The sequence below is a fragment of the Corythoichthys intestinalis genome, chromosome 18 (genome assembly GCF_030265065.1).
Source record: "Corythoichthys intestinalis isolate RoL2023-P3 chromosome 18, ASM3026506v1, whole genome shotgun sequence".
Classification (NCBI taxonomy): Eukaryota; Metazoa; Chordata; class Actinopteri; order Syngnathiformes; family Syngnathidae; genus Corythoichthys; species Corythoichthys intestinalis.
Genome location: NC_080412.1, coordinates 33,571,718 through 33,593,034, shown reverse-complemented (window position 1 = coordinate 33,593,034; position 21,317 = coordinate 33,571,718). Strand labels below are relative to the sequence as shown.

The 21,317-nt window shown below is 37.0% G+C and overlaps 2 protein-coding genes across 3 annotated transcripts; one reads left to right on the top strand and one right to left on the bottom strand.

Annotated features, from left to right (window-relative positions):
• Window positions 1-592: 592 nt before the first annotated feature.
• On the top strand, window positions 593-6,855 carry LOC130906966 (thialysine N-epsilon-acetyltransferase-like). Of its 2 annotated transcripts, none has more exons than XM_057821736.1 (6): window positions 593-766; window positions 874-925; window positions 1,325-1,408; window positions 3,450-3,551; window positions 3,907-3,947; window positions 4,007-6,853. In XM_057821736.1, the coding sequence occupies exons 1-6, from the start codon at window positions 704-706 to the stop codon at window positions 4,184-4,186; spliced, it is 522 nt and encodes a 173-aa protein (XP_057677719.1). In that variant the 5' UTR covers window positions 593-703; the 3' UTR covers window positions 4,187-6,853. The 2 variants fall into 2 exon arrangements, with proteins under 2 accessions (XP_057677719.1, XP_057677721.1); XM_057821738.1 differs by having other exon boundaries at window positions 632-771; window positions 4,007-6,855.
• A 1,543-nt stretch (window positions 6,856-8,398) lies between these two features.
• LOC130906967 (claudin-15-like) lies at window positions 8,399-13,127 on the bottom strand. The gene is made up of 5 exons (XM_057821739.1): window positions 12,911-13,127; window positions 11,906-12,070; window positions 8,748-8,829; window positions 8,565-8,675; window positions 8,399-8,492 (listed from the first exon to the last, which is right to left on the bottom strand). The coding sequence occupies exons 1-5, from the start codon at window positions 13,125-13,127 to the stop codon at window positions 8,399-8,401; spliced, it is 669 nt and encodes a 222-aa protein (XP_057677722.1).
• Between the last annotated feature and the right edge of the window lie 8,190 nt (window positions 13,128-21,317).

The window sequence follows — 21,317 nt, the reverse complement described above, 5'->3', positions numbered from 1 at the left end:
CGATAATAGCTCATTAAAATCATGGTGTCTATAATTCTGCTCTCGCGTGCCCTCACCTCCAGTTAGGGTTCTGCTGTTTAAATTCTGTTTTTTAAATGCCCTTCTGTGCAAAAATGTTCTTCCCCCGGAAAATTGAGATTTTAAGCATTCCAATGATGCATCACCCATGCATATACGACAATCTTGAAATTTGGCCAAATTGGGGGTCTCAGAGCGGGACTTCAAGTGACCTGAGTCTTCTCCGCCATATACGTTATGTAAAGTACAGTATTTGGGAGGGGCGGGTTATGCCTCCTTTTGGTGTATCCATGGTGTGGATGGATGGTGGAAGGAGGACAGACAGTTGCGATATGGGTTTTCAAGACTCAACCAAATATAGTTTGTAAATCCCAAACCGATAGATAATTCATTTTACAGATTATGGACATTATCATGCTCCTGTGCGACAGTAAACAATACGTTTCAGACAAAGGAATAAAGAATAGGAGTCAACATTACATGGGTGCCTTTATTATCAACTTCAAATTGTAATTAGTTATTTTTTTATTTTGAAAGGATGGAAGGCGCACGAATCTAGTGTTACCACTTCCTGTTGAGTTAGCGTAGCACGGAAGTCAAATTGAAGTGATTGATTAATTTGAGTTTAATGCACAAAGTGCGCTGTGACACAACGTGACTCCAGTGTTTCTTCACTGCCACAAAAATGAAGTTCAACATACGTGCTGCGACTAAAGAAGACTGCAAAGACATCTCGAGAATGATAATGGTGAGGTTCGTGCATTACTTTCATGTGTGAACTTTCAAGCAGGTTGTACAAGGTACAAACACTGACCGTCGGTATGGTTAACACCATAAGTACATCTTGTTTTTCAGGAGTTGGCCGAGTATGAAAAGATGACAGATCAAGTGAAGATAACATGCGATGGTAAAAAACAAACAAATAATTGTACTTCCTAACAAAATATTGACACATTATTATTATTTTTTAGTGTGATTATTGAATTCCAAAAGATTAAAAAAAAAAAAAAAAGACATTCACAACTATTTATTCTATGCATCACAAATTTGCTAGCCATGCCATAAATTATTAAATTTACAAAAATACACCCCTGCCCCGAAATATTTTTCCCTCATGCCGAACTGTGAATATTCATCTTAGTCTTATTTATGAACTCATGTGCGGTCACACCCAGCCGAGTAAAGCCACAGTCACTAATGTTACAAGTTATATGTTCCAGTTACTAGTATGTTTTAGAATTTTTGCTTTGGTCTCAGTCTCAGTATACAATTTTCAGGTGAACTCCATTTATTTGTGTTAATTTAGAATTGGAGCGTGATGGTTTCTGCCAGAATCCCTTGTTCGAATGTCTCGTTGCTGAAGTTCCAGAAGAGAATAAGTCTAAAGAAGGTAAAATGTTTGCATGCTAGGTTCCAAAACCATAATCAAATTTTAATTAAAAAACCGTAAAAAAGGCAAACTCAAATGGAAAATAAGCAATCAATTTGTTGGGTATTTTATTTACATATATTTGTAACACGGTGTAGGGCTGTGCTTCTCAATTACAGTCTGTTACGCCCCCTTGCCTGAATTAAAAAAAAAAAAAAAAAAATTATCCAAAATGTAAAAACACACTTAAGGTACATTTTTTGACCATTTGAGACAAGACAAAATTTTAATAAAATCAATAAATAATACATTCAAATTGATTAGCAATATTAACTCATGAGTAAAGCATGCCAAACAAAATGACTGAAAATAGAAAAAAAATAAATAAATAATGGAACAAAAACGGTTTCATTGGACAAAGGGACAGTTTTTATTTTTGCTGAGGGCAGGATCAGTTCCTTTCCTAAGGTGTGTGGTTATTTTCCACTAAGCAGCTTGCTATGCCACCTTATGTAATGCTAACGGTGCTCACTGGTTTACTGATCTAACACTGACAAAGTGGGACGATGGTCCGTGTCTCTTTTGGTAATTGGACATTACGTTTTGAAACGGGTTTGAAAAACAGAAAAACGGCTGGTTATTTGGTTTTTGTTTTAAAATGGAAAAACCAAATTTGAAATCCAGCTTGATTTTCTTGTTTCTTATCTGAAACGAGTAAGTAAAAGTCCCAAAACAGTTGGATTTTTTAACATTTTAAATTTTTTAACCAAAGTAGAATTTAGCACGAGACAAAAATCGAAGAATAGGTCCGTATATTTGTTTTTAGTTACCGGAAGTTGTCACCAGCAAGATTATGTTCTCATACTGACCGGGAGCTTGCGACAGCTTGACGCCTACACATATGCCTGCCATCCGAAAACACGGTAGAGCGGAAGAGTGTGCAATAAATAGGCATACAGTAGGTGCGCCTCTCTGACAGGGAGAGGCTCTGCGCGGCTCCTGTTTGCAATTCCCATCCAGCGCCTTCTCTGTTTCATCCAAATTATTTTTTAAATAAGTATTCCTTAGTGTAACATTCATACATTATTTTATTTTACATATATAAATCTATATTTATTACAAAAAAGTTAGCGAGAGAGTAGCCTGGCTCGACCCGAACGTAATAATTGACATTTTAGGCCCGACCCTGCCTGAAATTCGGGTCGGGTCATGTTCGGGCTCAAGATCTTACGTCTAACGTGCACACATACACATACATTTCCGTTTTAAAATGAAACTAAATAACCAGCTGTTTTTCTGTTTTTCAAACCTGTTTCAAAACGTAATATCCAATTACCAAAAGAGACACGGACCGACGATTGTTGCAATATTTGGCACGTTTTCACTGATTGGGATCTAATGTCTTTAAGTGACGTCTTCATTGATTTGGCTTCCTGCTGTCCGCGGCAAACATTTTTAGACACAGTAAACAGAGTGGTCTCTCCTTGTCTCTCACTGTATTAAAAGTCAAAGCCAAAAGCCAAACACTACTTACGCTTCTCCATATTGCCTCGTCTTAGCTCTTCATATCTCCAGTGCGCTTTGCTGTGCGCTCTTGTTTTGTTCAAAAATACCGCGCACACTCTGAAAACGATAGCGCCACTTCCGCCGACTGAGTGGATGTGCAATTGCACTTCATTCTAGTACGGCAAAAAAGTATGTTGCCCGAGGTCACATGCGTCCCACCCAGCATTGCGCTGAGGGGCGCGCCCCACTATTCGAGAAGTACTGGTTTAGGGGATGTAACATCTTCTTCACGTGCAAAATATTCTGTGTCTGAAGCTCTCTGTGGACCTACAGTGACAAAGTTATGAATCTTATTCTTGTAGATTACTAGAAATATAATTCAATTAAAGATAAAGATTAGACAATTAAAACACAGTAATTTAACCTGATCCTACAAACAGCAGATATAACCTGTGGTCATGCATTTCTACACTGTACATCTTGAAATACTGTGTCTACTTGTCAACCCTAGCCTTGCAATTGTTATGATGATGGTAGTCTCTTCATCTCCCGTTAGGATTCACCACTGTTGGATACGCCCTTTACTTTTACATCTACAGCACATGGAAAGGACGGTCAATGCATTTGGAGGATTTGTATGTGATGCCTGAATACCGAGGTAAGCTATGTTTTGCAAGTAAATATTAACCAGATGGTGAGTAATTGTGGAGTTGTCTTTTTCTTGTTCTTCAAGTTGGAATGTACTTTAGGGCTAATTATTCACTTTCTATGTAACTATCATACATTGTCAAAGTACTTTACAGTTTTTTTTTTTTTAAACTTAGTTTGACTAGACAATTTTTTCCCAGTTGATAATTATGTACAATTTTGTGTTTGTTTATTACAAGGAATCCCATAAAATAATTCTATGGATGCTAGTTAATGGGTTAAGCCAGCAGTACGTTTTTAGATTGAAAACATAGTTTAGAGTGCATGTATTTTCTATGTCATCAGTTCCTTTATGTTGTCATCAGGATTTGGCATTGGAAAAAGTTTACTGAGCACCGTCGCTAAGGTAAGAGCGCTTTTCTTACATGAAACGACTCATTCTAATGCTCAGTCATGTTAGCGCAGGTAGCCAAAGAGAGGCCGTGTGCGCGCTTGCAGTTGAGCGTATTGGAGTGGAACGTTCCATCACGAGACTTCTATGCTAGGAGAGGAGCTCAGGATCTGACTGTCACGGAAGGCTGGCATTCAATACGTTTTGATGGACAAAGCTTGAACGATTTAGGAAGTGACGCCCTAAAGAATTAAAAGGGATACACTTTCTGCTCAACGCATGCCATCGTGTTCCTACTCTAAACATTTTTTTTCCATACTAAGGATGTGAGTCCTGCCGTTCAGAAATCCTAAATATGTTTTTATCTATTGGTAGAAATGTGTATTTTAAATTCTGGAATAAATATTCCCTGCATTAAGACAAAACTTTAACATTGTTCGTCTGCTCTTTTCTCTACAGCAATTATTTTCTGTTAGGCCCCCCCCAGGAAGACGTAAACGTTCCGCGCCCCCCCAACTCTCTGCAGCAAATATACTGTAGTATCATTTGTCTATAAGATTCTTATTATTATAAGTACACCTCTGCATAACATTGTGTCCTTTTTAATATTAAGAAGAAAAAAAGACTCGATACATTTTTTGACCGTTTGACACTGAAAAAAATAAATTAAAATCAATAAATAATCATAAATTCAAATTGATTAGCAACATTAACCCACGAGGACAGTATGCCAAAACTATTAGACTGAAAAAACAAAAATTAATAGAACAAAAACGACAGTGACATTGGACAGAGAGACAGTTTTTTTTATTTTTGCTGCAGGCAGTATCAGCTCCTTTGCTGTGGTGTTGGGTTATTTTGCATTGAGCAATTTGGTATGCAACCTAATGTGATGCTGACAGTGCTCGCTGGTTTACTACTGTAACACTGACAAAGCGGGAAGATTGTTGGCAGTATTCGGCACGTTTTCGCTGAAAGAAAAAAAGAATTTCTGCTGTCCGCCGCGAACATTTTTAGACAAAGTAAACAGACTGGTCTTTCCTCATCTCCCACTGTACTAAAAGTCAAAGCCAAAAGCCAAATGCTACATACGCTTCGTCATATTTCTTCGTCTTAGCTTTTCATATCTCCAGTGCTCTTTGCTGTGTGTTCTTGTTTGGTTCAAAAATACTGCGCACATGCTAAAAATGAGAGCGCCACTGCCACCCACTCAGTGGATGTGCAATTACACTTTATTCTAGTTTGGCAAAAAAGTATGTTCTCTAAGGTCTCATGCGCCACCCCTAGCATTGCTCTGCCCCACTATTTGAGAAGTACTGCTCTACAGTAACTGATTATAAGGTGCCAAACTAATTCCTTAGCATGCTTCTCATAAAAACGAGAAACCATAAATGACACTATGAAGTGGAAGTAATTTCATTATTGGTGAGCTTTTGATGTTTTCATATTTTGAATAGGAGCTTCTCTGAGTCATCAGAAATAAATATACTATACATTCCTTTCAACCACTGAAAATGTTTATTCATTTACATACTCATGAATAACTAGTTGAACAACTTAAATATTTATGCATTACATACAACTTCTAAAAGTGTAAAAGTGTTTTGTGTAGTTGAATGGACGTGAGTAACTAGTTTTATGATAATAAAAATGTGCTACGTTTTAAAATGAACTCATTGACTGCCAGCCTCACAGTTAAAATGGGTTTGATGTACACTAGTGACAAAGTCCCCGGCAGTGTTGTTTTCGTCAACGATGACGGTATCGAAAATATTTCGCCAACAGACAATTTTTTCATGATGATGACGTCACAATGACTCGCTGAAAACGTGTCTTTGGAAACTAAAACATAACAAGATGGATGCCAGTTGTCGTCTGACGACACGATAACAAGATGAAAATTCGCCATAGTTTCCTTCATAAATTCACAATGTTTGATACTATTGTATGTGTAGTTAGAATGCATCCAGCAGTGTTTGGTCATGTCACTCATGTGACGTGCTGTCCCCCTCCCACCATACAATCGCTTAAGCCTGTGCCCATTCCAGGCTCATTTTATGAAACATACTGTATGTGTCATGTGCTGCTTGATATGTTTTGCTTTATCTTGGCGAGATATGCCATGTTGCTTTAGCCTTTAAAGGTCTGTGCTGAGTGATCATCACACACTAAACTAACTTGTAGCGTTAGCATAGCGTTTGCATTAGCATTTAGCGCAGTGACTCCGTGTCTTCTTAAAGTCTTGGAAAACATTTTACATACAGTTCGTGGTGTCCAGGTAAGTTTAATTAATTGCAAATGATGTGCTGTCTTCCTGCTGAGTGTGTATTATCATCATGAAAATTGTGATGTCCTTGTAGACTCTACCGTGATCTGGTCATCCGTCATGTTCATTTGAAATGGTTGGAAACCTTTTATTTATTCATGGAATAAACCTTTTGAAGTTTATAGACGAAAATATTTTGAGAACTGTCGACTAAAACTAGACGAAATTTGAGTTTTCGTTGACTAAATCTAGACAAAGACGAACACATTTTGAAATGACTCAAATATGACAAAGACTAATAAGTATTTTCGTCCAAAAGACTAAGACAAAAATTAAAATGGCTGCCAAAAAAACTCCCCAGGTTACGAACGAGTTCTGTTCGTAGGCTGGTGATGTAACCCGCATTTCCGCGTAAGTCAGAATTAACCGTTTAAGTACCTCTAAATACAAAATAACTGTCCAAAAACATGTATTATACGTCATATTAATAAGATCAAGTAAAAAATAAGATACTGTGAGGTACGTTGTGTAATGCCGTTGTATTGAATGACTGGGCTTTCAAAAAAAAAACAAAAAAAACAGATATTCATGCTTTACTCGCTAGTGAGTCGCTTTGAGCGAAAAGGGCGCTGTGGAAAGAGTAGGGAGGTGAGTGAGGGGTGGGGATATCATGGCCGCTCAGGTCGCCTCTCTTAACGCGAGCCCGCTGTCGGATCTCAAAAACACGGATCGGGACTCGCAAGAGGAGGCTGCACCAGGGCAGAAGCGGCAGCATCAGCATGAGAACAACAAAGTGGGAATTCGGAAAAAGGCGCAATGTCGGCAGCTGGGGAAGAACTGGAGGTTGGGGTGTGCGTCATGACGCTCTCAAGCCGAAAAGGGCGCTTCTCTGGCGAACACATGAGAACCAGAGATGAACGGGTGAGACCTGACGCCATTAGGAACTGCAGGATGGCGGCGATGCTGCTGTGGGCGGACACATGGCAAGAACTAGGTACTGTTTACGTGACAAAAAAAAAAAAAACACCACTGGACACAGAATGGCTGACGAGGCTTCAGCGTCTTAAAGTCGAAATCGCGCAAGTCGGGTACGTCGTAACCCAGGGACGACCTGTAATCTAAAGTCACAGCAGAAGCCTGAAGCGCCACATGAATGGACGTATATCTTTGTCATTGTGCTGAAATAGTCAATGAAATACAATAATTGCTTTCACAAAAATATTTAATTCTATAAAAGAGCTTCTGCAAACTGGTTTACTAACCATAACAAAACGAGCATTGATTCTGGTAAATGGTTTAACAGATAATTGATACCAATTTCCTTTATAAAGTAATTATCACAAAACCAGCTGAAGGGTTTTTATTTTATGGGTTTTGCACTTTACCAACTTAGCTGCACGAGCTGTATGGATGCTCCAAACAAAAGTTTCGTTGTGCTTTTTGTAACAATGACAATAAATATTCTGAATCTGAATCAGTTGCGATACTATGTGTTTCCCACAGGGGGGCACCATCACCATGTAGGAGCCATTTATACATTTTTTCCACCCCGAACGCAGAGTGTCGTTAAATGCTCTTGACTAAAAATCATTGCTCATCACCAGGATTACTTAAAAAAATGTTTTTATTACTATATAAAACAATGAACATAACGGAAGCAAAAATATTTTCCTCATATGACACCTATGTCAAACATATAAATACATCGAATCCACATATTTTTATTCTCAGAATATGGTGGAACTGTTGGAAAAATGTAATTTTTCGGCAAGGTATGTGTATTACATCACAACAGCTGAAAATTAAGATGCAACCATGCATAAGCTCCCATCTTTCCAATCTACTTTTTGTGTATAAAAAAAAGTATTTTTGATACGATTATGAGTACCTCTAACAAAAATCACTTCCTTTGACTACAGATATCTCCACTTGCATATTACTATTTTGTCTAGGAGTGTTGCTGATGTACAGTAGCCTTTGTATTCACGCAATGAAGACATTGTCATAACTCTGAAGATACGGTTATCTTTACTGCGCTACTACTGTCCTGTTAACCTCAGTATATTGAATGGGTGCATAAAGATCACACTGCATAAAAGGTTTCAGTAGTTTAAAAAGAAAATTTTAAAAAAAGTTTGCGATTGAACTACATATTTCAATATTTGATCATGTATTTCTACATGAGTTGCACAGAAAATTGTCAGACGTAGGCATTTCTTCCATAGTTGCTGGGGGCAGACCGGGATGAAGTGGACAGCACACGTCCCCTGGAGGATGGCTGGTATGGATAAGGCCTTAGAGAGCAAAATGTATTTGTTTTTAATATTGTATATTCTCTTTGAATAGACTTACAGTACAAAACTTACCTTTTTTCTCCCGGCTCCTTAAAACTGCAAGAACACATCAGACAACCACCTCCGCATAGGGCGAGTATAGCTGATGACCAGCCAATGTACAAACCTTCTCCGATCTCATACCTGAAATGCAGTGATATTTATTATTAGTCTTTATATTTAGTTATCCTGAGTTAATAATGTAGGTACACTTACTTTGTCCCTGGGTAGAATTGATCAAAGAACTCTTGTGTGATGTTTGCTGCATACCAAGACACAGCAATCATGGTGCACAAACCTAAAACACCCATACACAAGCAAAAAAAGCTTGAATTGTCTAATTGCACTAATTATTCTTTAAATATAATAAGGATAATGTTCAGCGTAGACATATGCGCATTACCGGTTTCAAGGTATACCGCGGGATGAAAACGTAAAGGTTTCAAAACCACAAAAATTTTCCGTCATACCGTCCCTAAGGTATTAGCGGTTTTTTTAATGTCCCAAAAATGCATGGAGAGATCCCTTGTTTGCAGTTGTAAGGCTCAACCCTCCCCAACAGTTGTTGCTCAGTGTCAGTGAGTCAGCTATGTTACATGATGGCTGTTGGAGGTGAAACTCCTGAACTTTTTCCCCATCGACGAAAACGAAATCACTGGTATGGTAATACTTAGGTTACACAAAAGTTACAGGCAGCCGCGGCTTATAGGAGTGCTAACCAACATATAAAACATGTTTACGGAGGTGTCTGCCGAGGAGGCAATACCTCCAATAAGATTTCACATTTACAGTTGTGGTCAAAAGTTTACATACACTTGTGAAGAACATAATGTCATGACTCTCTTGAGTTTCCAGTTATTTCTACAACTCTGATTTTTCTCTGATAGAGTGATTGGAACAGATACTTCTTTGTCACAAAAAACATTCATGAAGTTTGATTCTTTTATGACTTTATTATGGGTGAACAGAAAAAAGTGATCAAATCTGTCGGGTCAGAAATATACATACAGCAGCGCTAATATTTGGTAACATGTCCCTTGGCCATTTTCACTTCAATTAGGCGCTTTTGGTAGCCATCCACAAGCTTCTGGTTGAATCTTTGACCACTCCCCTTGACAGAATTGGTGCAGTTCAGTTAAATTTGATGGCTTTCTGACATGGACTTGTTTCTTCAGCATTGTCCACAACTTCTCAATGAGGTTTAAGTCAGGACTTTGGGAAGGCCATTCGAAAACCTTAATTCTAGCCTGATTTAGCCATTCCATTACCACTTTTGTTGTGTGTTTGGGGTCATTGTCCTGTTGGAACACCCAACTGCGCCCAAGACCCAATCTTCGGGCTGATGACGTTAGATTATCTTGAAGAATTTGAAGGTAATCCTCCTTCTTCATTATCCCATTTACTCTCTGTAAAGCACCAGTTCCATTGGCAGCAAAACAGCCCCACAGCATAATACTACCACCACCGTGCTTGACGGTAGGCATGGTGTACTTGGGGTTAAAGGCCTCACCTTTTCTCCTCCAAACATATTGCTGGGCATTGTGGCCAAACAGCTCGATTTTTGTTTCATCTAACCACAGAAATTTCCTCCAGAAGGTCTTATCTTTGTCCATGTGATCAGCAGCAAACTTCAGTCGAGCCTTAAGGTGCCGCTTTTGGAGCAAGGGCTTCCTTCTTGCACGGCAGCCTCTCAGTCCATGGAGATGCAAAACACGCTTGACTGTGGACACTGACACCTGTGTTCCAGCAGCTTCTAATTCTTGGCAGATCTGCTTTTTGGTGATTCTCGGTTGAATCTTCACCCTCCTGACCAATTTTCTCTCAGCAGCAGGTGATAGCTTGCGTTTTCTTCCTGATCGTGGCAGTGACAAAACAGTGCCATGCACTTTATACTTACAAACAATTGTTTGCACTGTTGCTCTTGGGACCTGCAGCTGCTTTGAAATGGCTCCAAGTGACTTTCCTGACTTGTTCAAGTCAATGATTCGCTTTTTCAGATCCATGTATGTATATTTTTGACCCAGCAGATTTGATCACTTTTTCTATTCACCCATAATAAAGTCATAAAAGAACCAAACTTCATGAATGTTTTTTGTGACAAAGAAGTATCTGTTCCAATCACTCTATCGGAGAAAAATCAGAGTTGTAGAAATAACTGGAAACTCAAGAGAGCCATGACATTATGTTCTTCACAAGTGTATGTAAACTTTTGACCACAACTGTATACAAAAGTAAAGGTTAGCAAACACTGTCATGAACGTTTCCCAGCAGCTACGAGAGTTAACTCTAACGTGTTTAGTGTGTCTAGGGGTGGTAAAACATGTTTTTTTCTCTCTGGCAACAGTCTGTGTTGAGAAAGAGTGTGTGTATATTGTAAACATATATCGAATCATACACACATGCTTTTTAGGGAAAATACTTATTTTTGTTCTGATGGTAATAATCTTGGGCTGTGGGTTTAGGCTCACCTAAAGGACTGCATTTATTTTAATTTAATGTTTGTTTGTTTTTTTTTTTACATAATACTAAAGGACTGCATTTATATTAATTTAATGACTTTTTTAAATTTAAACTTAACATAATACTCATGTTCCAATTTGCTAATATGTTTAGAAAAATCATGTTCAATGGAAACAAAGTTTGTTTTTTGTGTGTATGTTTTTTTAACCCAGATATCTCAAAGTAGCAAATTTCAGAGCTGTAATTGCAATACCGTGATACTGTGAAACCATTATATTTTGGCTTAAGGTTATCATACCTCAGAATATCATACCGGTTCTAGCTGTGCGGCAAATAAGCTATGTTGAGGATCAGTCTCACCTCACTTCTTTTAGTGTTTCACGCAGTTTGGCCTCTTTCAACAATGCATTGACATTTGTTAAGGAGACACTTCAGTAACGAGTAATGATAACCTTTTGAACTGGCAGTCCGCTTAAAGATAACTTGTCGCCACTATACACTGAGCGTACCTTACTTGTTAGCTTTTCAGGTGTTGTGCGTGATATTAAAGTTTAAATTCCATTTGTGCTCGGAAATCTGTCTGAAACTTATTACGAAATATGCTTGTTGTGAACACTCTACCGAGAAGTTGTTTTCCGCCATCGTAGGTTTGTTTTTGAGCAAGCGCAAAGACACAAAAGGCACTTAACCTATTTCCGCTTTACTTTTCAGAAGGGTGGGACATAGGAAAACATGGTTTGTGTAGGTCAATACTTTCCCCCCATTTTATAAATGTTCTTGGAAGCAAAATTCAGAAAATCTATAGGTGTGCGGTTTGTTTCAAACTGAGATTCTTGGTCTTTACACAGCTATGTGCTTTATTGTGCATTTTAGTGATTCATAGGTCACATCCGTTCATCAATCTTTGTTCTTACCCTGAAGTAAGAAAAACACCCCTCCAACTGCAGCAATCCTGCCCTTCAGAAGGTAGTTTTCTCCACCGATTTTGGAGCACTGCATTCCAACCAGAGTTCCCACAAGCCCAAATGTTCCGAAAACAATTGAAGCGATCATTAGTGCTCGAGAGGCTTGGATGTACCCTGCACACAAACATGAAAGTGCAATTTTTCTTTATTGTTAATGCAACACATACACAAAGAAAAACCTCTTCAGACAATTTACGTGATGGTGACAAACAGGTGATAAAATAATTCACATTTGGTTTGATTTTTTTTTTTTTTTTTTTTTTTTTTTTTTTTGTGTATGAAAAGACATCCCAAATTGTTAATGCAGCATACATTTAACATTTTAGAAGAAAATTTGTGTGAGTTGATGGATGCTTTTATGGCACAACAGCATTTGGTGACTTTTAAACATACAGTATGTAGTGAAGAACCTAGCAAATAGACTAATATCGACACAAAAGTCTTAAAAATATACAGTATATCAAAGATTGCCACTGATTTTCATCTGTAGTAGAAGCAATATAAATTTTTTCAACCATTCTTTAGTATCCACTTAGCCAAACCCTACAATCATCTTGGTGAAAGCGCTGTCATCCAGTAAGCGCATGGTTGTCAATAAGCTAGAGGCTGTGAAGAAACAAAAGTTTTTTTATGTTCAGTTTACTGGGGTTGTTTTCTCTTATCACTTTTCAGTTTACTGGGGTTGTTTTCTCTTATCACTTTTCATCTCGTATTTTTATATTACACGTTGTTTACTGAAGACTGTCACCTTTCGTGTGATGTAACTGCTTTCAAAAACATTCAGATGACACTACTGTAAAACAACTCAACAAATCTGAATAAAACACAACTGGAAAGTTACAGAAAACACTTGTCCTTTTCCTAAATACCGCAGTGGGTCTATACTCCTTTCTACAAATGTTTTCCCAACTCAAATCAAGTCGTCAAAACATATTAAAAGTTCCAACCACATACCGCTTAGTGCGAGTAAAGAAGGAAAATCGCGGCAGTTGTGAACTCCCGTCGAGTCAGTGGCGCAGGACATCCAAAGATTCTCATAGATGGTGGACGTGGTGATAACGTTACCGTCCACAGATGACACTCTCCAGTATCGATTCGGAAGGGCCACCCCAACCATCAACCATCCCAGAAAGCCCAGGAAGAAGGCAAACGCTTCCACTACGGGATTCATAACTCCACGATTTCTATTCAGATCAGTCCTGTCTGTCTTGGAGCTGTCCTCAAAACGGAAGACTTCTTACAACTGGCTAAACTATCTTCAAGAACAAAGTTGTTTTTCTTCAACCCAGCTGCCTCCGTCTATTTCCCAGCAACCCTTGTGCTAGGATGCTCCAGAAATCTTCAAATTAATGATTAATTCCAAACAGGCCACTTATGATTTGCCCTATTATTCACGCATCTCCTTAACTTACTTTTTTCAAAAGTCCACGTGTTTACTCAACTTAAGGGAAGTGAGATTGAACCTCGCCACCTGCTGACTAACGTCTATAGACTCAGAGCTATTTGTCACCTCGCTTTTGAAGACTTGTCAATAAATCCCAGTTCTTACTAATGGGATTCATGTCCTGACTGGGCTCCTCTTCCTGAAGGATGATGGGGAAGGTCATTGGTCGCGAGGGGTGTGGACGCATCAACACGTGCCCGCTGCCCACCCATAGATAAAAACTATTTGCTCTACGAATAAGCGTAGATTTGTCTGTCAGCGAGCATTTTTCATGGTTTAAATTTTTACTTTTGTCCTGTCGACCCTAGTGTTTAAAAAAAGGGAATTGTCCATTTATGGATTTAAGGAGATAACGCAATATTTCACACGTACATTTTGAGTCAAACAGCACTCATGAAACATAAATATTTTCATTTTAATATGCAAATAAAATGTAAAATTGCATGAATTATTGTGGGAGGTTTTTGATGACTGTTATAACACAGTTATAAGATAGTTATAAAGCAGCTTATTATCCATAACCCCAATAATATTAGCCGTATCTGACAAAAATGACTCACGCAACTATTGTGCTTTCATATATTATTTAAAAAACAAAAACATAATATTGCTTAATATCCTCATATAAAACAAAATGGTTACAATTGAATTTGGTTGATTAGTTTACAAGATTGCAAAAAGGAGCTGCTTGTGGTATTAAATGATACGAAAGATAGACAGTAACACTATTAACTACTCCTATTTCTTCAGTTCCTTTAATGTTTATATACAGTATTAGTATACAGTACAGTATTATATACAGTAAAGGAATACAGTATTTGTATATATTGTACATTCCAAACTATATGGTAAATGGTGTTATACTTATATAGCGCTTTTCCACCTTTCAAGGCGCTCAAAGCGCTTTACACTATCCCGCTATTCACCTACTGGTGATCAATTTAGAACGCTCTAATAACCCATTTTAATGGCTTTTCAATGAACTTTGACGAAAATGATCTTTAAAACCAAATACTCATATTGAACTAAATTTGGTCTACTGAAGTGAAGTTGCTGTCCTTTGATTTTTAACATTAATTTTTACATTCATCCTTATGTATGTATTTACCTCCTCCTAATAAAAAAAAAAAAAAGGAACATCTTTTTTTTAATAATATGCACACTCAGCTAAAACTTTCAGCCGAATCATCAACACATCGGTACTGTAAGTGCAAGATTATTATGATTGGCATTTTTTTGCACTAAAATCATTTTTCAAAAGAACATGACTTACCTGGGAGGGCTAAAAGCGATGGAAAGTCACGGCAATTATAAATTCCTGTAGAATCACTAGCACAAGACATCCACAGGTTCTCATATATTGTGGAAGTTGTAATGGCGCTGCCATCATTAGTGGATTCTTTCCAATACTGGTCTTGCAATGATACATAATCCAGTATCCAGCCTACAAAACCAAGAAAAAGTGCTGTAATTTCAATAATGTCGCTCATGTTGGAAGTACAGTGATCTTCGCAAGAAATGTTCTCTATCTAATCAGCCAAGACATTGCCTCTTAGGAGCTCTAATAGCAACTTCAGATATACATTTTGGAGTGTGCGCAGGTTTTTTTTTCCTTTTGCGCTCGAACAAAGTGAGACTAATTTGAACATTGATTTGTTGCCCGTAGCTACATGATATGTCTGCTATACCCGCCCAAAATTGATTACATTACACGTGCCTGGCACGTAACCAAATGTAAGCAGACACTTTTTTTCCCCCCCTCCTTTTTGATCCAACCGCGGCAAGCGCTTGTAATGTACATAACACTGCTTTATGTCATAGTGTAAATGCTTGTTAAACTATGATGCTTTGGCACTGTTTAGTTTTGCAGTATTTTCCATTGGAGGTTATATACATGTTTTTATTAAACATTATTCAGAGGGCAATGAATATAATTTGATTTTTAATTAGATCTATATTGTCCATATTATAGAAATTGGCTGGTTTGCTAGATGAAATAAGTACAAATGCTGTTGGGAATGATTTTGTTGGGCATTTCGGTGACATTTGGTATCGAATATGATTTTGATTGATGATTTTGAATAGGTTATTTCAAGATTTGATGATCGCTTATCATTAAATTAAGTAGATTAAATGAAGGACATTTGATACCTGCTTAAAGAGCAGTTGGCGGGTGATTTATTGGAGGCAGAAAGTGTCTATTTTAGCACTGGTTAAGCATTAACAAGTTAGTAACACAAAAGAGTCATTGAAATTGTTGACAAAGCAAATAATTTTTTTTCTCCTGGAGCATATAGATTCAACAATGATGTCTATTCTTTTCAAATAGTTTGTTGGCATACTACAGTGCGCTCCAGTTAAAGAAGTTGGTCAATTCCATATTATCATAGGAGGTGAAAAAAGAATATTCTGGCTTTTAAAATATATATTTTAAAAAAATGATTAAAATCTGTTCAGGCAAGTGTCCTAAAGGAGCTACGAAACTTATGTTTTGGTATCTCGTTTCAAGTATTTTTTTCATTAATTAATTAACTGACCAAATTATCATATTAGTATGATTTATTTATGATGTATTGATTTAGTTTGCATCTTATCGAAAGTAAATTTTCTCCGTTTGTCAAGTAATCAGCCCGAAAGTTCAAGGTTCAGTCATATACCTACAATATTGAGCAGACATTCAGGCTTTAAATCATAACCCTTTTTCTGTTAATATTTTATTTCCTTGCCCTTCCCTTAGTCATCTGAAATTTGCATTTGCTTGTGTCCGCGTTGACCTCCTCTGCTTAAAGGGGAAGTGGCCTGTTAACTAACCCAAAAGTTTTTGAAGGGGGTTTCAGACTAACGGTGTCGTTGCGGTAGGCCTGATATATGAAGTACAGTATGTGAAATACGGATCAGCTGCTTCACTATACACTGGCGCAATTTAAAGATACCTGCAAGAGCGGATCGAAAACTCACTGATTCATGATCACAATATAGTACATATTAAAAATGTTCTTACATATGGCATTAAATCTATGCAATTCAATTCATTTTTTTATGAATAATTTCCATATCCATGATCACATTTGAAACAGTCTTATTTCGCTGACCCCTTATAAGGGGGATTATTTTTGCTAGTAAAATAGACTTCTTTGTTATCAATTATTCATATATTTTTACTGTTATTGTACTAATATTATGAATTTATAAAATGTATGTTAATCAAATAAAATTACCAATTACTTAAGTTTATACATAAATAAAATGTTAATAAAGACAAAATTAATAAAGTCAGGAATTAAGTCTTTTAATTTCACACAGTCACATTATAAAGATTTTATTTTATTTTTTAACTTTCATAATTATAAATTACTGTGTTTTTCGGAATATAAGTCGCACCTGAGTATAAGTCGCACCAGCCATAAAATGCTCAACGAAGAGGAAAATAACATATGGCGGAAAACACTTAGGTGACTTGAAGTTCCGCTCTGAGACCCCCAATTTGTCCAAATTTCAAAATTGTCCGATTTGCACGTGTGATATATCATTGGAAAGCTTAAAATGTCAATTTTCTGTGGGAAGAAAAATTTTGAACAGGTGGGAATTTTAAAAAAATATGTATATTTTTTATACAGCAAAATCCTAACTGGAGGTGAGAGCACCCGAGAGCAAAATTAAAGACGCCATGATTTTAACGAGATATTATTGCCTACTTACCTTGTTTCGATCCAAAAACTCCATATAGCATGTATCATCGAGTGTCAAGACACAGATGTCAATGTCCACAGCTAGATTTTTTTCAGGATTAAATGGGTGAAACATGGTAATATAACAAGGGTTGCGATGCAGAGATCGCAGACGTCAAGGAGTAATCGAGATTTTCATTTCATATATTTACCCTTTTAAACCTTTTTTTTTAATTTATTTTTTTTATTTTTCTTTGTTTGGATCGATTATTTATCATCTAAAATATTGGGGGAAAATGCGACAGTAACGAAAAAATACAAGTGATAGTTATGAGGTAGATATTCGTGAATTTTTTTTACAGACGCCAATATTTTAATTTTGACGTAATTTGTTTAAAACTTTAAAATATGCTAGTAAATAATTTTTTTAAGTCGTTTTTTTTTTTTTTTTTTTTTTTTTTTTTTTTAGAAATATTAGACATCAATTAATGGTTCTAAGCTAAAAATGACACACATTTTGAATAATAAATATAATTACCTTTTTATGGCTGGTTTGAAACAAAAAGCGGTTGCGCGACGTCTGTAAATGGGGGTTTTCAGGGTAAAATGGACAAATTAAAAATGGTTCGGGGACTTAATGCGCCGTGAATCTGCTATGGCAGCATATAGACATATTGTTCTATCAGACACAACAGTTCTTTTGACTTAAAATACAGTGGTTTGTTTTATAGAGGGGTGCGAGAGCAGAAACTGCTTTTTCAGCTGTGTCTGTGTTTTCCGCCATATATAAGTCGCACCGGAGTATAAGTCGCATTTTTGGGGGAGATTTACTTGATAAAATCCAACACATAGTACAGATATGTTATCTTGAAAGGCAATTTAAAATAAAAATACAATCGAGAACAACATGCTGAATAAGTGTACGGTATGATAATGTTACATGATGCATGAACATTGAAATGTGAACGTGGCCGGTATGTTAACGTAACATAGCTATTAAGAGTTATTCAGATAACTATAATATAAAGAACATGCTAAAAAGTTTTACCAAACCATCAGTGTCACTCCAAAACACCAAAATAACATGTGAAATGATATAATAATGTGTTAATAATTTCACACATAAGACACTCCAGAATATAATAGTGTATATAATAATTAAGAACAAAATCAATTCACTTAAAATGAATAAAAACAGAAATCCATTCTGGTTAGAACCCCTAATAACACTCTGAAGTTGATTTTATTTTTAAATATTATATTTAACTCTTTGCTTGCCAGTGAGCATGGACGTCAATTTCATTTAAACTGTGAGGACTGGCTGTGAATGCAGCTTAATAACTGTGTGTTTGTGTGAGTCTAAATGGATGTCTGTCACTTTATGTGACCTGTGACTGACTAGCGATCACTTCAAGCTATCTGCTGTTAACCTTAGGTCCGTTGGGAAAGGCGCCAACACCCCATGGCCCTAAACAGGATAAGCGTTAGAGAAAATGGATGGATGGAGACACTAAATGAAAATTATTGACATATGAACAAACATCCTTGCGTCCATTTTCTATACAACTTATCTTGTTGTGGGGCGCTTAACAATACGTACTGTAAGGACAGACAACTAAACACAGCACACACATATTTACACCATCACTCATTACAAACCTTTTATGTATAAATCTATTAGAACTGAAACGATTACTCGCATAATTTGAGTAACTCGATTTTAAAAATTGATCGAGGAATTTTCTCTGCTTCGAGGAATTGTTTAATTTTGCCAGCTCTAAGAATGAGGTTTTGCCCGGTCTACTTTTAATGTGGCACAACGCGCTGACGTCACATGTGTACAGGAAGAAGACTGAGGCGGCGGATATATTTGATTTCAATCATGCATAAATTTAGAGGGAACGGAAGAGGAAGCAAAAGGCACCCAGAAAAAGTAGAAAATGTCAAAAGTGTGGGAGGATTTTAAGCTGGAGACCAAGGGGACCACTGTATTCACTGTAGACAGCGCCTGCATAACTTTACAGCACGTCTTCAATGGTGCAGCTCCACTAAAGGCACTCGGTTCACTCCGAGAGCGGAGGATTGATACTTGTGACAAGGTAAAATTAAGTAAATGAGCGCTAATAGATAAGATTAACGTTGCTGTACCTTGCTAACGTAACATTAGCCCTGCAGAGGGCTAGGTTTCTATTAATTATGACTACTGTCGCTGCGTGGCTAATGTGTTTTTCATACAGGCTTTATTTAATCTGTAAAAAAAAACAGCTGTAGTGTGATGAGGCTGTAAAATAAAAATATAATAAAGCTAACTGTCAATTTTAGCTCAGTAGTCATTGATGGATAAAACACCAAGTAGCACTGGTGCCTAATGTGCTCCAATACAGCATGTATCATACATTTATTTTGAGCACTGCAAAAACTCCAAATCCTATCAGGACTTACAATTTAGACTAATTTAAAACTTAACTAGGACTTAATGATGGCCTGACACAAATGGAAATTCAATTGAAACACGTGCGAAAAACACCTAGCTTCTAAATGATGTGTGTTATCAAGCGAAATGACATTTTATGGTAAGAAATTATATTTAAAAATGTTTTTTTTAAGATCTTAAGTTTTTTGAGTGAAAGCACTGAATTTTTCGTTTTTTTTCTGGTCACATCTGAGAGGCAATTGTTGGCTGTTTTCAACGATGTAGATCCATAAACTTCATAACATATTGATGGGTCAGATCGGTCATGCACTGCGCCTTGCATTCCAGTAGGGGGCCTCCCATATCAAGAGGAGCTATTCACAAACACGCACTCAGCGATCTAACGCCAGATCTCTGTTGAAAAAGTACGCAAGCTGTAACGCATACAAAGAGGAAGGATTGCCTCAGGAGTAATTTGTTCGAGGATCCAAGGTAAGTATTATATTTTTCGTACCATGCATGCATTTTGAAACGTTGTCAAAAAAACCAATGGGTGAAATTAACTGCTACTGCTTTGGCATCATAGTTAGCAATATTTACGTAAAATAAATGCTAACTGCATGTTTTATTTATTTATTTTTATTATTATTATTTTTTTTTGCTTTTAACCAGGAATTGAGACTGTTTTATATCCATATCTATAAAGAATTTGGGGATTTAAGCATTTATTTACAAGAATTTTCACCGGAAAAGCTCTGTATACATCAGGCGGCCGCTAGCTACATTTACTAACAAGCTAGCATTGTACTTCGACATATTCACGTAAAATAAATACTAACTGCACGTTTTTTGTTTTTTTTTTAAACAGGAATCGAGACTGTTTTACGTCCATATCTATAAAGATTTCAGGGATTTAAGCAGTTATTCATAAGAATTTTCAACAAAAAAAGCTCTTTGTCTGTGATTCTACTCGGTCGGCTTTGACGGCCTCGCCAACAATGCAGGCTCCCTATTTATCGGCCCCGCGCCCAGTCAATACATTAAGAAGTCTATGGTACATCTAAAAGACATTGATCGTCTAAAAATGGTTGAATATTATGTGAATTGTCTTGTTTTTTCATGTAATATTTATAATGGCTCTTTACCTAAAAAAATAAATAAATGTTTTATCCGATTAATCGATGGAATTTTCAGTTGAGTGTTCATTTACTAAGATATTCGATAGCTGCAGCCCTAAAATCTATTATTTACATTTCAGAATTTGAGTCTGAATTATAGTCGTTCCATGTCTTGATTCATTTTTTATAGTAAGTGGTTCTTTTCCACCTTTCAAGGCCGTCAAAGCGCTTTACACTATATCGCCATCGACCTACTGGTGACGCAGCACCAGGAGCAACGTGGGGTTCAGTATCTTGCTCAAGGATACTTAGACGAGTTCATCAGGGCGGAGAATTGAACCCACAACTTCTGGGTTGGGAGGCAACTACTCTACCACAGAGCCACGGTATGGTATTTATACGTAACTGAAACATCTGCCCACAGCTTTTAATTGCTTACGGATGTATAAAAACGGTTCTAGTGTGGTTAATTCATGAAACTGTCCTCTGAACAATCAAATTAGATTTCCAGGTACAGCTCATATGCAAAAGTACTGTATGCGAAAGGAGCGCTTTGAGTTCACTCTCAGTCAAGTAATATTTAAATAGTCTGTATACCTAGGAACAATCCTTATTTGACAATGTAACAAGAGTTTCGGTGAGGTCACAATGTCAATAGGCGATGCAATAAATCAGTGCAATGATGGTTCTGCCTATAGCTTTTTATGCCACTGTCAGG

Bases quoted from the DNA above. Each gene is read 5' to 3' on its own strand.
- LOC130906966 (XM_057821736.1), top strand. From the start codon at position 704: ATGAAGTTCAACATACGTGCTGCGACTAAAGAAGACTGCAAAGACATC. The intron at 3,552-3,906 runs GTAAGCTATGTT...TGTTGTCATCAG, and splicing joins TGTGATGCCTGAATACCGAG to GATTTGGCATTGGAAAAAGT. The intron at 3,948-4,006 runs GTAAGAGCGCTT...ATGTTAGCGCAG, and splicing joins TACTGAGCACCGTCGCTAAG to GTAGCCAAAGAGAGGCCGTG.
- LOC130906967 (XM_057821739.1), bottom strand. From the start codon at position 13,127: ATGAATCCCGTAGTGGAAGCGTTTGCCTTCTTCCTGGGCTTTCTGGGA. The intron at 8,830-11,905 runs GTAAGAACAAAG...TGGGTGTTTTAG, and splicing joins GGTGTTTTTCTTACTTCAGG to GTTTGTGCACCATGATTGCT. The intron at 8,676-8,747 runs GTAAGTGTACCT...ACTGCATTTCAG, and splicing joins CAATTCTACCCAGGGACAAA to GTATGAGATCGGAGAAGGTT.